General features: G+C 39.8%; 1 protein-coding gene across 1 annotated transcript in view; it reads right to left on the reverse strand.

The window, feature by feature from the left end:
• Positions 1-7,796: 7,796 nt before the first annotated feature.
• XPOT (exportin for tRNA) overlaps positions 7,797-12,234 on the reverse strand; it is a 32,846-nt gene continuing 28,408 nt past the window's right edge. Inside the window, exons 20-25 of the mRNA XM_054988976.1 lie at positions 11,505-11,621; positions 11,185-11,300; positions 10,933-10,980; positions 9,868-9,939; positions 9,476-9,532; positions 7,797-8,414 (exon numbers count right to left, since the gene is read on the reverse strand). Coding sequence (XP_054844951.1) covers positions 8,388-8,414; positions 9,476-9,532; positions 9,868-9,939; positions 10,933-10,980; positions 11,185-11,300; positions 11,505-11,621 — 437 coding nt within the window. The 3' untranslated portion in view covers positions 7,797-8,387. The remainder of the gene's footprint in view (positions 8,415-9,475; positions 9,533-9,867; positions 9,940-10,932; positions 10,981-11,184; positions 11,301-11,504; positions 11,622-12,234) is intronic.

Below are 12,234 nucleotides of genomic sequence, written 5' to 3' on the forward strand. Positions count from 1 at the left end.
AACAGAACACACACGTGCAGGGCAATCTTTGCGTAGCAGTGAAACAGCAACGCAGGAAACTTTAACACAGTTCATGGCAGGCTTTAAAGCAGGAGAGGGGGCCTACTTTGCAACACTATGCACATTTGAAAAACTGGGTATAGAGAACGTAAGTTTTTGGCTTCGACATGATGCATGAACTTGGGCTTGCTCATCTCCCTATTAGTAAAAGGGAAAGGCGTTCTATTCTATGCACAGACAGGAAACATGAGCTCTGTGTGTAAAAACAGGAAACATATCACACTGGTCAGCATGGTAGCTTTTTGTTAATTTTAAGGTCTCTTGCTTCCTTCAAAATCCCCGGAGTTGCTACTGAAATACTGAGAGTATGCTAAACTGATTTGAAGGAACTGCTAATTAAATACCGTTAATCAATGGATAGTTCTACTATTTGCAATTTATTTTGCTGTTTATATTTATTACCTTTCAATTTATTACCTGAATTATAATTTGGATTTTTATTGGATTATTTTCAGTCATAGGCTGGAATTTTAATGCTGCTCCTGCACATAAATTTGTAAAGATAGATCAAGATGGGTAGCTGTGTTAGTCTGTCTCTAGCAGTAAAAAAGCACAAGAGTCCATGAGCACCTTTAAGACTAACAAAATTTGTGATAGGGTATGAACTTTCCTGAGTTACAGCTCACTTTTTCAGATACTAATGTGACTCACAAAAGCTCATACCCTACCACAAAATTTGTTAGTCTTATAGATGCTACTGGACTCTTGCTCTTTTCTACATAAATTTATCAATTAAGGCCAATTTCTGCATTACCAAGTCTAAATGGCAGGTACATGGACTAACAGATGTGCCTGGCATTCCACTATACAAATTCAATCTCCAGGCAGAGAAACCTGGCTCAGATCAGGAGCACAGCATGCTCCTGCTGCCATTTTCACAATCCTAAACAGCCCCAGGGACTATTCGCCCAATTGAGGGAAACTTACATGTAGCCAACAGCACACATTTCCCCCTGCAGAGCAAATAGCAGCTCTCTGGGATCAATTTAGGTTAGGAAAATAGTGAGGGTAGAAGGCTTAAGCCCCTTCTTCCTATACACTATGGTCCCAATTCAAAAAAGGGCTCCCACACACCTTAGAATTGAGATCCCAGCACAAAATCGCCCGGTCTCTAATCTGCCCTTTCTGGGCAAAGTGATTGAGAGCAGTAGTTGGCCAACTCCAGATCTTCTTGGAAAACTCTAGCGCTCTAGATCCTTTCCAGTCTGGATTCAGTCCAGGGCATGGGACAGAGACAGCACTAGTAGTGTTAGTGGATGATCTCCGTCTGAATATAGACAAAGGCCATGCCTCCTCATCGCTTCTCCTGGATCTGTCTGCAGCCTTTGACACAATAGACCATGCCATCCTGTTGAGGCATTTAAAAACAGAAGTGGGCATCAAAGGATGTGCCCTGGACTGGCTTAAATCATTTCTCATGGAATGGACTCAAAGGGTTGCTGTCAGAGATCAGCTATCTCCAGAATAGGAACTATCTTGTGGGGATCCGCAGGGCACAATCTTATCTCCTATGTTATTCAACCTCTACATAAAACCTTTAGGAGAACTCATTTGCAGCTATGGAGTGGGGTGTCATCAATGTGCAGATAACACCCAACTCTGTATCTCACTATCCAGGTTCCCACAGGATGGAGTAGAAATCTTAGATCACTGCCTGACAGCTGTGGTGAAATGACTGAAAAATAAATTGAAATTGAACCCAGACAAGACTGAAGTGATGCTTGTTGGGAAGGCAGAGATCTTGAAAGACATTGTACTCCCCACTTTCAATGGAGTTTGTTTGGCCCTTGCAGACTCGGTTAAGAGCCTGTACTGGATCTAGCACTACTACTAGAAAAACAAGGCAGCCACAAAAAATGCTTACTACAATCTCATTCTAGCATGGAAGATGGCTTCTTACCTTGACACAGCTGACCTGGCCACCTGGATCCATGCTATGGTAACATCAAAACTTGACTATTGTAATGCACGATACATTGATCTCCCATTTACGTTAACTAGGAGGTTCCAATTGATGCAAAATGCTGCAGCTTGACTGTTACCAGAAGGAAGCAGGAGCAGGAGCATCACTCCCATCCTACAGTCACTATCAGTTACCATGCTCAATTCAACGTATTGCTTATTACATACAAAGCTCTTCATGGCTTTGGCCCAGCATACCTATGGGACCGCCCCCACCCCATGTCCCTCCACGGCAGCTTTGCTCATCTGAACAAAGTCTCTTACAGGTGCCAGCCTGCACATGGGTGAAATCAACAGTAGCCCACACACAGGCTTTCTCTCTGGTGGCCCCTACCCTGTGGAATGGCGTGCCTGAGGAGGTCAGGAGAGCCCCCACTCTCCTGGCTTTCTGCAAACGATGCAAAACTGAATGATTCAAAAAGGCTTTTTACTCACTTGATCTTAGCCAAAAGGCCGAGAAGTGGCCCGGAGAGGGGTGGACAATGTTAGCCTATATTCCCAGTTTAAGACTTGTCCTCCTAGCATTTCTATTCAAACTTTACCATATGCTCGTTCTTCAAAAGACCCTAAAGCCAATTATTCAGGATTTCTCCTGACACAAATGGCATTTCGAAACAACTTATGCATATTGAATGGCTCAATTTTGAATGATTACCCTGGCAAATATACCTATTGGTCAGGAGATAGAATGAGTACAATTGATTATATTATGGTTTCAGACAACCTTGTACAATTTACCGAAGACTTTGAGATTGATCCTTACTGTGACAGTGATCACTTACCACTTAATGTGAAGTTAGCTGTTCCAATACATAACGCAGATGTAGGAACACAAGGGGAAAGCAAACTGGTCCAAGGTGAGAGATTCTGCCGGATTAGATGGAACACCAACCTAAGTAGGAACATATCTAAACTCCTGAGCTCAGGGAGACTTAACTCCAAGTTACAAAGATTTTATAACTCAGGGGATCCTGATTCCTGCTTTGAAGAATACGATTCTCTGAGGAATTTCAAAAAATCCTGAAGGGCTCAAACACCAGGAATACAAGGGTAAACCAGAGACCTAATAAATCCTGGTTTGATGATGAATGTAGAAAAGTAAAAAAACTCAGTGTTAGCTATTTTAGATATAGGTACGAACCAGGGACAGTAACCTTGGATGAATTAAAAACTCAAAAATCACAGTATAAAGGAGGCGGTTGCTCTCGCATGGGAACAATTAAATCAGGCGACAAAGAACAATTCTACCCTATTCTGGAGATTAATCACACAACACTCAGGCAGTGCTCGTAAGATGACAGACACCATAATAGTCCCAGAATTATGGGGGAAACACTACAAAGAGCTGTATAGAAACTTGGCAGGAAATTATCATCGGACAGTAGACCTTAATACCCTTCCAAAATGGCAGCCAGTGAATTCCACAGAAGTGAAGCATCTTATCGAATCATTAAAGCCTGGTAAATCACCTGGCATTGATTTGATCCCCCCTGAGCTAATAAAATATTGATTGGTGGGTTCCTTTCTTGACAGAACTATTCTCAATAATAGACAATACTGGAGGAATCCCAAGGGACTGGGGGGCTGCCATCATTATTCCTATTCATAAAAGGGGCAGTAAAGATGACCCCTTTAATTACAGACCTATTAGCCTTTTAAGCTCTATAAGTAAGTTATATGCAAAACATCTCCAACGGAAACTTAGGGACTGGATTGAGGAAGGGGGCTGCCTAGCTGATGAACAAGCTGGGTTTAGGGAGGGGCACTCAACACTAAATCAATGTGTATTCTTAGACCACCTGATCACAAAATACTCCTCCAATTCAACAGTGTCATTATATGCAGCTTTCATTGACTTAAAACCAGCGTTTGACTCAATTTCTAGAACCATTCTTTGGGAAAAATTAGAAACTACATCAATAGATAGATGCTTATTATTTCTGCTTCAGGCCTTACATGAAAATAATACGAGTACGATACACTCCCCAAGGCTACTTGTCAGATTCAATAGACGTAGGGCAGGGAGTCAGACAGGGATGTATACTGGCCCCCCTTCTGTTCAATCTATATATTAATGATATGGTATCCTATTTAAACAATCCAGACTTCCATCTCCCGAAAGTTGGGAACAGGCATATTCCTGTGCTTCTGTATGCTGATGACGCAGTCATACTCTCCAGGACTCCTATAGGTCTGAGGAGAGCTTTGCGCTCACTTATGCAGTATTGCCAGAATAACACTCTAGAGCTCAACTATGCTAAAACAAAGATAATGGTCTTTGCCCAGAGACCCAGAACTTATTCATGGAACCTGAACTCAGTCCTCATAGAGCAAGTACGATGCTTTAAGTATTTGGGTGTGGTCTTCCAGGCGACTGGGTCGTGCAATGCACATATTGCCCATGTTGCCTTGAGTGCTCAAAAGTCTGCCGGAGCGATTCAAATATTCTTTTGGACCAAGGAAGGCAGATGCCCGACAGCTGCGTTTAGGTTATTCTCTGCAAAATCATTAGCTCAATTAACGTATGGAGCTCTGCTTAGTATTAAATCCAACTGTACCCGGATGGAAATAACACAGTCAAAATTTCTGAGAGGTATTTTTCAGGTCCCCCCTTGTACTACAAATGCTGCAATCCGACTGGATACAGGCCTGATAACAGTAGAGGCCAGATTATGGATTGCAGCAATTCTTCATTGGTTAAAGCTAACCTTTTTCCCTACAGGACTTGTAAATCTAATGCTAACTGATCATTGTACACCATCTTGGGCTAGCAAGATAGATAGTAAACTAGCCTCCTATGGCTTATCACAGCAATTCTTGCTCAGTATGGGTTATAATCAAGCCAAAAAGGCCATTAAGTAGAGAATAACAGAGGTCGAGAGACAACACGACTTCAACAGATTCAAGGTGTTACTGTTTGATCCTGACCCCATGGTTAGGCTAACTCCTATGGCCTTATCTTTTCAATCTTGCCAATCACGAACACAGGAGAACCTTTATGTTAATGCGTTGGGACGCTCTTCCATCAGCTGTACTGGAAGGCAGATACAAAAGAATGCCACTGGAAGAACGCCTGTGTCCATGTGGTGATGGGAAAATAGAATCACTAGAACATGTCATCTTTGACTGTAAATACACATGCAAGTACGAGAAGTTTACATAAGGCCTATACTTTCTGCCCATCCAGGTAGACATAGAGCTTTTCTACTTTCAAAAATGCTCTCGGATAGATCCCAGGACATAACACATAAGGTTGCTAAGTTTGGTTGGATGGCAGTAAAGGAGTTTGTTCACTACCCACTAAAGACTGTTTTGTTTTATGGCTTTACGGTACCTGGTTTTTATGCTGAAATTTAAATTTTAAGTATTTTTAAATATTTTAATTTTTTGTAATATTTTGAATATTTTAAGGCAATGCAAGGCAATGTAATCTATTATGTTACTGAGGTATCTTTTAATCTGTATTCTCTAGTTTATCTCTGTAACACTGATCGTTCCTGTTATTCTTTCGCTGGTCTAGGACCGTAATAATAAATTTGATTTGATTTGGCTTTTTACTCAGATAGGAGGGAAGTATTGTAGGGAGGGGATCTCCGATGCTTCGCTAATGAGTTAGGGACCATAGACTTTACCACTATGTTGCCTTGCATATTATGTTTCTTTTAACATGTACTCCTATATACTACCTATGCTTCATGTTATCTGTCAGTTCTAGAATTATGTTCTGTTTCAGCAATTCAACTCTGTATTGGATCCTTGACAATGCTGTTTTTGTAAAATCCTGTAACATTGTTTATGGAAATGTCGACACTGTATGGAAATGTCCTTGATACTGATTGTACTAATCTCATACTATGTAATCCGCCTTGAGTCTCAGTGAGAAAGGCGGACTATAAATGACATAAATAAAAATAAATAAAAATTCCTGACATACTATCACATAGACTTTGTAAGATGTGAATAGTCTCTGAGAGGCGCTAGGTTAAACCTATGACTTGACACTGTCAGATTTATACCACCTAGACTTGACCACATTGTTATCTTCTTAATCTGAAATAATCTACCCCACTTGTCAAGTATCATAGTGTCAATAATCTCCCTACTTCACCCATAATCAGGAGGGGAAACCTACGGATCCAATCTATCTCTTGCTGCTGTTTCTGAAGGTTTATGGGGTTCTGTGTTACTTTTGAACAGCTGTCCTCAAAAAATTCAGCCATCTTATTTTCTCACCCCAAATGCATGCCTATGCCATTAAAAACGTGAATCTCGGGCTTAAATCAAACACAACGTCAGTGTGGCTGAATGAAAAGCTGTGTTCACATCACATCTGCTCAAAGACTAGTATGGCCTCTCTTCACATGTCCTTAAATCGGAAGAAATTTATACATTTGTTGTGAGGAGTAGCTAATGCATGTGGTAAATGTTTAGTAATAACAGAATTAAGCTCAATGCTGGAGTCTGTTACAAATATCAGCTGAAGTACCAAAATTTAAGTTTTAAAACCTAGGGAATTGACATTTGACTCTAGATTTCTACCTCTACTGTGTACCACACTGAATCCCATAACTGGTAAAAGAAAGACTATAGTTCTAAGACTGCAATTGTTGCATAGTTACCCAAAGAATAAGTCTCAGTGAAGACAGCAGCCCTTTTAACATTGAAAATATTAAGCTGCCTTAAATAATATAGGACAAGATTACCATAGTGTACAATGACCTGCAATAGTTCCAGAAGATACAGTTTTAGATTGAATGGTTTTGAAAACCTCCAGGTATACTTGAACACATTTGCACTTTTTAACTGTGCTAGTTAGGCCCGAGTTAAATGCAACGCAGATAAGGCAACACCAGGCTGCTACTCATGCAAAGAGGCTATACATGCTTAGATTGGATGGAGTTGAGCAGCCATACTAAATAAGCATATGCAGAGTCCTTGTTTGAATAGCAGTCCAAATTTAACCAAGATGCTGTGCAAGAACAAAGTCCATGGGTAAGTGCTTTTACCTTGCCAGAATCATGTTTAAATAAATGATAAGAAACATATTTGTGTGAGAGAGGTGTTTGCCTATTTTTACAGCAATACCTTATTTACCTGGATTCTGTCTATGCCTCTGCAGCCACCTTGGGATCGGTCTTCCCCACTGACAAAGGTCATGTTAATGGCTATGGGCAAGTTTCTTCAATGGGCCCTGATGACTTTGGACACGTACCCATCAGGTTTGGAAGAGGTAGGCTTAGCTGCGGGGGGGAGGGGAATAGCTGGCTCTCTGAAGAAGTAGCATGGGAGAGTGAAGGACAAAACAGAGAAACAGCTATTGTTGAACAGATTGAAGCATTTGGTGAGTACAGGACTTCCCTGTGCAGAGTTATGATAAAAGGTTGTATATCTATTGCCTTCTGCACCTCTACTTACCTCTCCCTGGTTGGTACAAGCCACCACTTACCAACCATTGCTTGAAAAGAGGCAGATGCATGTTTCTCATACACCCAACCAGCTACTATCTCTCATGCCTACTTCATGTGAATAGCCAAAGACTAGCCATGTTAGGGAACAATGTCATTGAGTTCTAGGCAAACTCTGTCCTATGGGTATAACAACATTCATGGAGGAAGTACATTTTATTCTTGGTAGTTTGTGTAGATGTTTCTACAGAATCATATACAAGTAACATTTCTTTATGGAACTACACAAATGTCACACACTCTTCTACCCCTTGATGATTTAGGGTCAACACAAAGAAAACAACCAAATGATTCAAGACACTTTGTAGATTTCATTTAATAAAATTTATTTTTCTGTATAAAAATGTAGACTCAGATCCTATTTTTGATCAGATCCATTAACAACTCTGCTCTGTAGCATACACTTCAGCATTAAGACCTCTCCAATAAAACGACTATCTACAAAATGGAGTTTGATTGTTTTATTTTATATCACCATACATGAACAAATGATTTTTTTTCTAATCTGCAAATATTTTACTCAGTATTTAAAAATGTACACAATTTATAATCATTGCTAATGACCTTGAAGGAATTTATACATTGTTAAACTTCAAAATAAAAAGTAGGTAATTTATTTTTGCTGTACTAGTTACAGCATACAATATCTTACAGAGTGTTGTAAATAGGTATGCAAGCAAGTTGAGTTTGTCCACATACCATAATGTGTATAAGCCAACACAATGCAGGAGGTTTCATTTGCACTTTTACACCAAAAGGTGAAAATACATACCGATGTAAGCACAAAGTAATGTTGTTCAAAAGAAAAGTCAGTCTGAATGGCACAGAAGTTAGCATTCATATTAATTAGTATTTGGAGTTCCTGATTATGGGAAGCAGGCAAAGATTCCAATAGACTTCTTAGGGTTTTGCTCTTTGAAAGAATACCTGTTTTCATAAAAAGTATATATCATATTAGACTTTAAAAAACAACAACCAGCAGTAAGACAAGGATCAAACAGTCAGTAAGGATATCAGATTCCAGCCCCCTAGAAATTTTTGTGATGGGCAGTACTTCAGTAATTGTTAAGGGGTCCCTCTTCTACTGAGATAGTATTATAAGGTCTTATGATTTACTCACTCAATACACCTAGAGTTGCCCTTATCCCTAGCTACTAAAGATGTCTGCTATTTGCATCTCCTGCCCACCCTGATAAACTGATAATATGCTTTGACTTTATTATTTTAAACAAGCGATCCATTCTCAAAAATTCCAACAACCAAGTTGATATCCAGTTAAGTAACATTAAATAATTTGATAATGTTATTACATTGGAAGAGTTAAAAATACTAAAATCTGCACAAAATCTACCAACTTCTCAGCCATTTGTACACTATTCTAAGAGTTTAAATTAGTATTTTCAGATTTGTAAGTGATTGGAAGTTTTATCTCAATATGATCATGTATCCTTGAAAAAATATTACAAGACTATAGGCCTGCTGTCTCAGAGAAATATACCAGAGGAGTGGGAAGAAGGGATGGGGGGAGAGAGAAAATGAAAGAAGCACATAGGATGGTCTGGGTTCAGATTAGTAGGGTAGCTTTTCTGTAGCCTGAAATGGTCTTGATATACTTCTTTCTGGACCACCACACGAGTCAGGATCTGATGCTTTGTTCATTTCTACTCACTACAAAAGAATTACCCTAATAAATCTGAGCCCAGTGCATCTCGCCTCTGCATCAAGTCGCCCTAGAAAGGCCATCAGTTCCGACTTTAATTTTCCTTTCCAGCTCCTGTACTTATCTTACAGCACTGTACTTTTCAGTGGCAGCGTGAAAGCAACAAGGAAGATGGGAGGTGGCCACAAGCAGAATAAGCTGTTGAAGTGTACCACTAGAAATCATGACACACTGAAGGAAGTAAGAGCAAGATACGTGCAAACCAACTTAAAGTCAAAATGCATTCACCCATGCATATACACACACTTTTAAAACTACAGAAATTTACCTTTAAGTAGTTTTTAAAAACTTTAGCATCAGGCTGCTGAAGTGCTTGACAGAACTCCTATAAAAAGGCAAAAGTTTAACATTTGGTTATACTAGTATAATGGTCTCCTATATGCTAACTACATTCTTAGAAAACTGAATGCATCAGAGATGGCTTCTCTAGTGACCAAAGATAGGTATACTAATGACCAGAGTAATCCTGCACTGTTAGATGTGCCATGTGTTGTCTCTCTGCATTGACTTCTCTTATGCTGAATTTTTCAGGCTAGATTACTGGCATACTGTTGTTCTACAGTATATTTCGCTCGAAGAGTACAAGTATCAAACTCATTAAAATCTGCTTGAGTAAACCTCAGAAGTTGCCCAAGTAATCCCATTAGAAGGAATTCCTACCTGTATTATTTCAGGCGCTACCTGCAGTGAAGGTAGATATTCTTGCTGAAGATACTGAATACATTCAAGGCCCTAGAAAAAACACATCTGGTGTTTAGAAAGTGGTTGGACATATTTTCTTATTTTTAATCCTAAACTATATAATCTTTTTTTTTTGCTTGAACAATGATAGGTTAGGCAAACTGGCCAAAGCAGAACATGAAGGAAGATTAAGAAGTAACCTAGAGATACCCCACAATGCAAAGCAAGAGAGAATATTCTGGATAATATGGGGGGGATTGCAAAGTTAGTTATGATTAAAAATTGCAAGCCACCCACTTCAATGTCAGAATGTTTGTAGCATCAAAGCGCTTGCAAAATCTGAACCACCTTGCTCCATTATTCTAGTAGTCTTACCTCCTACCTCATCCTTCTTGCTTATCCTGAAGTCTGGAACACCGATTTCCTATTTATCAGCCTGCTTCTCTTCTTTCATAACATTCCTCAACTATCACTTCAACAAAGTCTTTCTTGGTGACTGAAGCCTTATGTTGCATGAACAAGCAGTACCACCTTTTTGTCCCCTCTGACACACAGTCTTCATCCTCCTCTTCATTTAACATACTCTGTAATTTCTCTAGCCAGAGTTGCAGAGAAACCTGTACCCTAGTGGTGCTAAATACAATGATAGTGACATAATGTAGCTTTCATATGCTTCCATATGCTCAGTCTGCTATCACTACACATTTCCCCCTTCTAGCTCTTTCAGAGATAATGGTAAAGGTGAAGAATTTTAATTCTGCAGGAAGCTTGGTAATTCAGCAACCAACAAACTTACAAAAGCATGTGTCCAATTCATGCGACTTATTTCAAGGGGCCGCGTTCAGGAAGTTTGGTTGCAGAGGCTCAAAAGAAACTTGGCAATGATACTGCTGAATCAAGGGAGCATGTAGGAAAAAGAAAAGGGGCATCCACAAAGACCAGCATTGCTAGCCTATGAAGTAATGATCCAAATAACAGCAGATGTCAGTCCAGGCCCTGGGGATAAGATGTTAAATAAAACAGCCTGCATTGTGCTAGACTTACCCTTTTGAGATGAATTGTTTTTAATGTCACTGCACACTCAGATAATGCCTACAAAAACGAAATAGGAATACCTTAGCACAAACACATTAGAACGAAGATGATTCAGTGCTACATTTTTACTTCACAAAGTCATTGCATTACAGGCTACATTTCTCAGGATCTCTTCTAGATTGTATACATCACCCTAAGCATAATTCAGCCTGTGTTCATTTAGCAAATATCTCAAGGTAAAGAGTGTTATAAAATACATACCAATACTGTCTGTGCATCTGCTAAGTCAAAGGTTTGCTTTAAAGGTGCTAAGAAACAAGCAGGAACAATGTGTTTGTAGACAAAGTCAGCAAAGCCAACAGGCCCATCTTTGCCTCCTATCAAAAACAACAGAAACAAACACCACTGAAACCTCTACCCACGTGGTTATCACAAAGGTCCACTCACACCACAGCAAAAAAACCCTGGCAGTTGGGGTACCGCCTACACCAGCAGTGAATACTGTAATGTTTGAAAGGAAAAACATCCAGCAAATAAACACTTTTTATACATAATGCCATCATCAGTCTAAGCAAACTTACCCCAAAGTTCCACCAGTTTTGAAAGAATAATAAAGCAGGTTTTCTGAGCAATAGGGTCTGGGTAGTCAACAGCTCCTTGGATGACTGTGAACAATACATGTTCTACGTTCTCTGCACCTAGAGAAAGGAAAGTTCAACTATAAATCTTATTTGCAGTAAAGTAAGAAGAATAAATTCTTCTGTTTCAGTCTCCAGTTGACAAAAGAAGCCAAAATGCAAAGCTGACCATATACAGAGTTTCAGCCTTATACTTTCAAGCGATACATACCTAAGACTTGCATAGGTTTTATCTAAAACCAAATCATTTGAACAATTTTCTGCAATTTTGAGCTACCAAAACTGTAGTAATTTGAACTAGCAGATATTCTCTATGATGGAAACTGTCAGTCACCTGGAAAATGAAATTTGTTCTCAAAGAGACTTCCAAGTCAGAGACTCAATAACTCACTGAAGCGAGAATGTCAACGTCAAATAGGTGAGCAGACACAGGCCTCTCTAACAGTTTTACTGCCCCAAGACCACATCTTCCACTCATCCCCCACTACCCTACCTCACCAGTCGCTGTCCTAATACTACTGAGCATGAGTCATGCTCTGTGCCTGGGCATGCTGAGTTGGCCTCCCTCTTCCCCCCAAGAGGAAGGGAGAAAAGGAGGTTGGGTGGGAAAGGGGAAATGGGGTGAGAAGGACTTGGAAACTGGGACTCAGTCGTTTCTTGCTGATGCTGTATA

The sequence above is a fragment of the Eublepharis macularius genome, chromosome 9 (assembly GCF_028583425.1).
Source record: "Eublepharis macularius isolate TG4126 chromosome 9, MPM_Emac_v1.0, whole genome shotgun sequence".
Taxonomy (NCBI): Eukaryota; Metazoa; Chordata; class Lepidosauria; order Squamata; family Eublepharidae; genus Eublepharis; species Eublepharis macularius.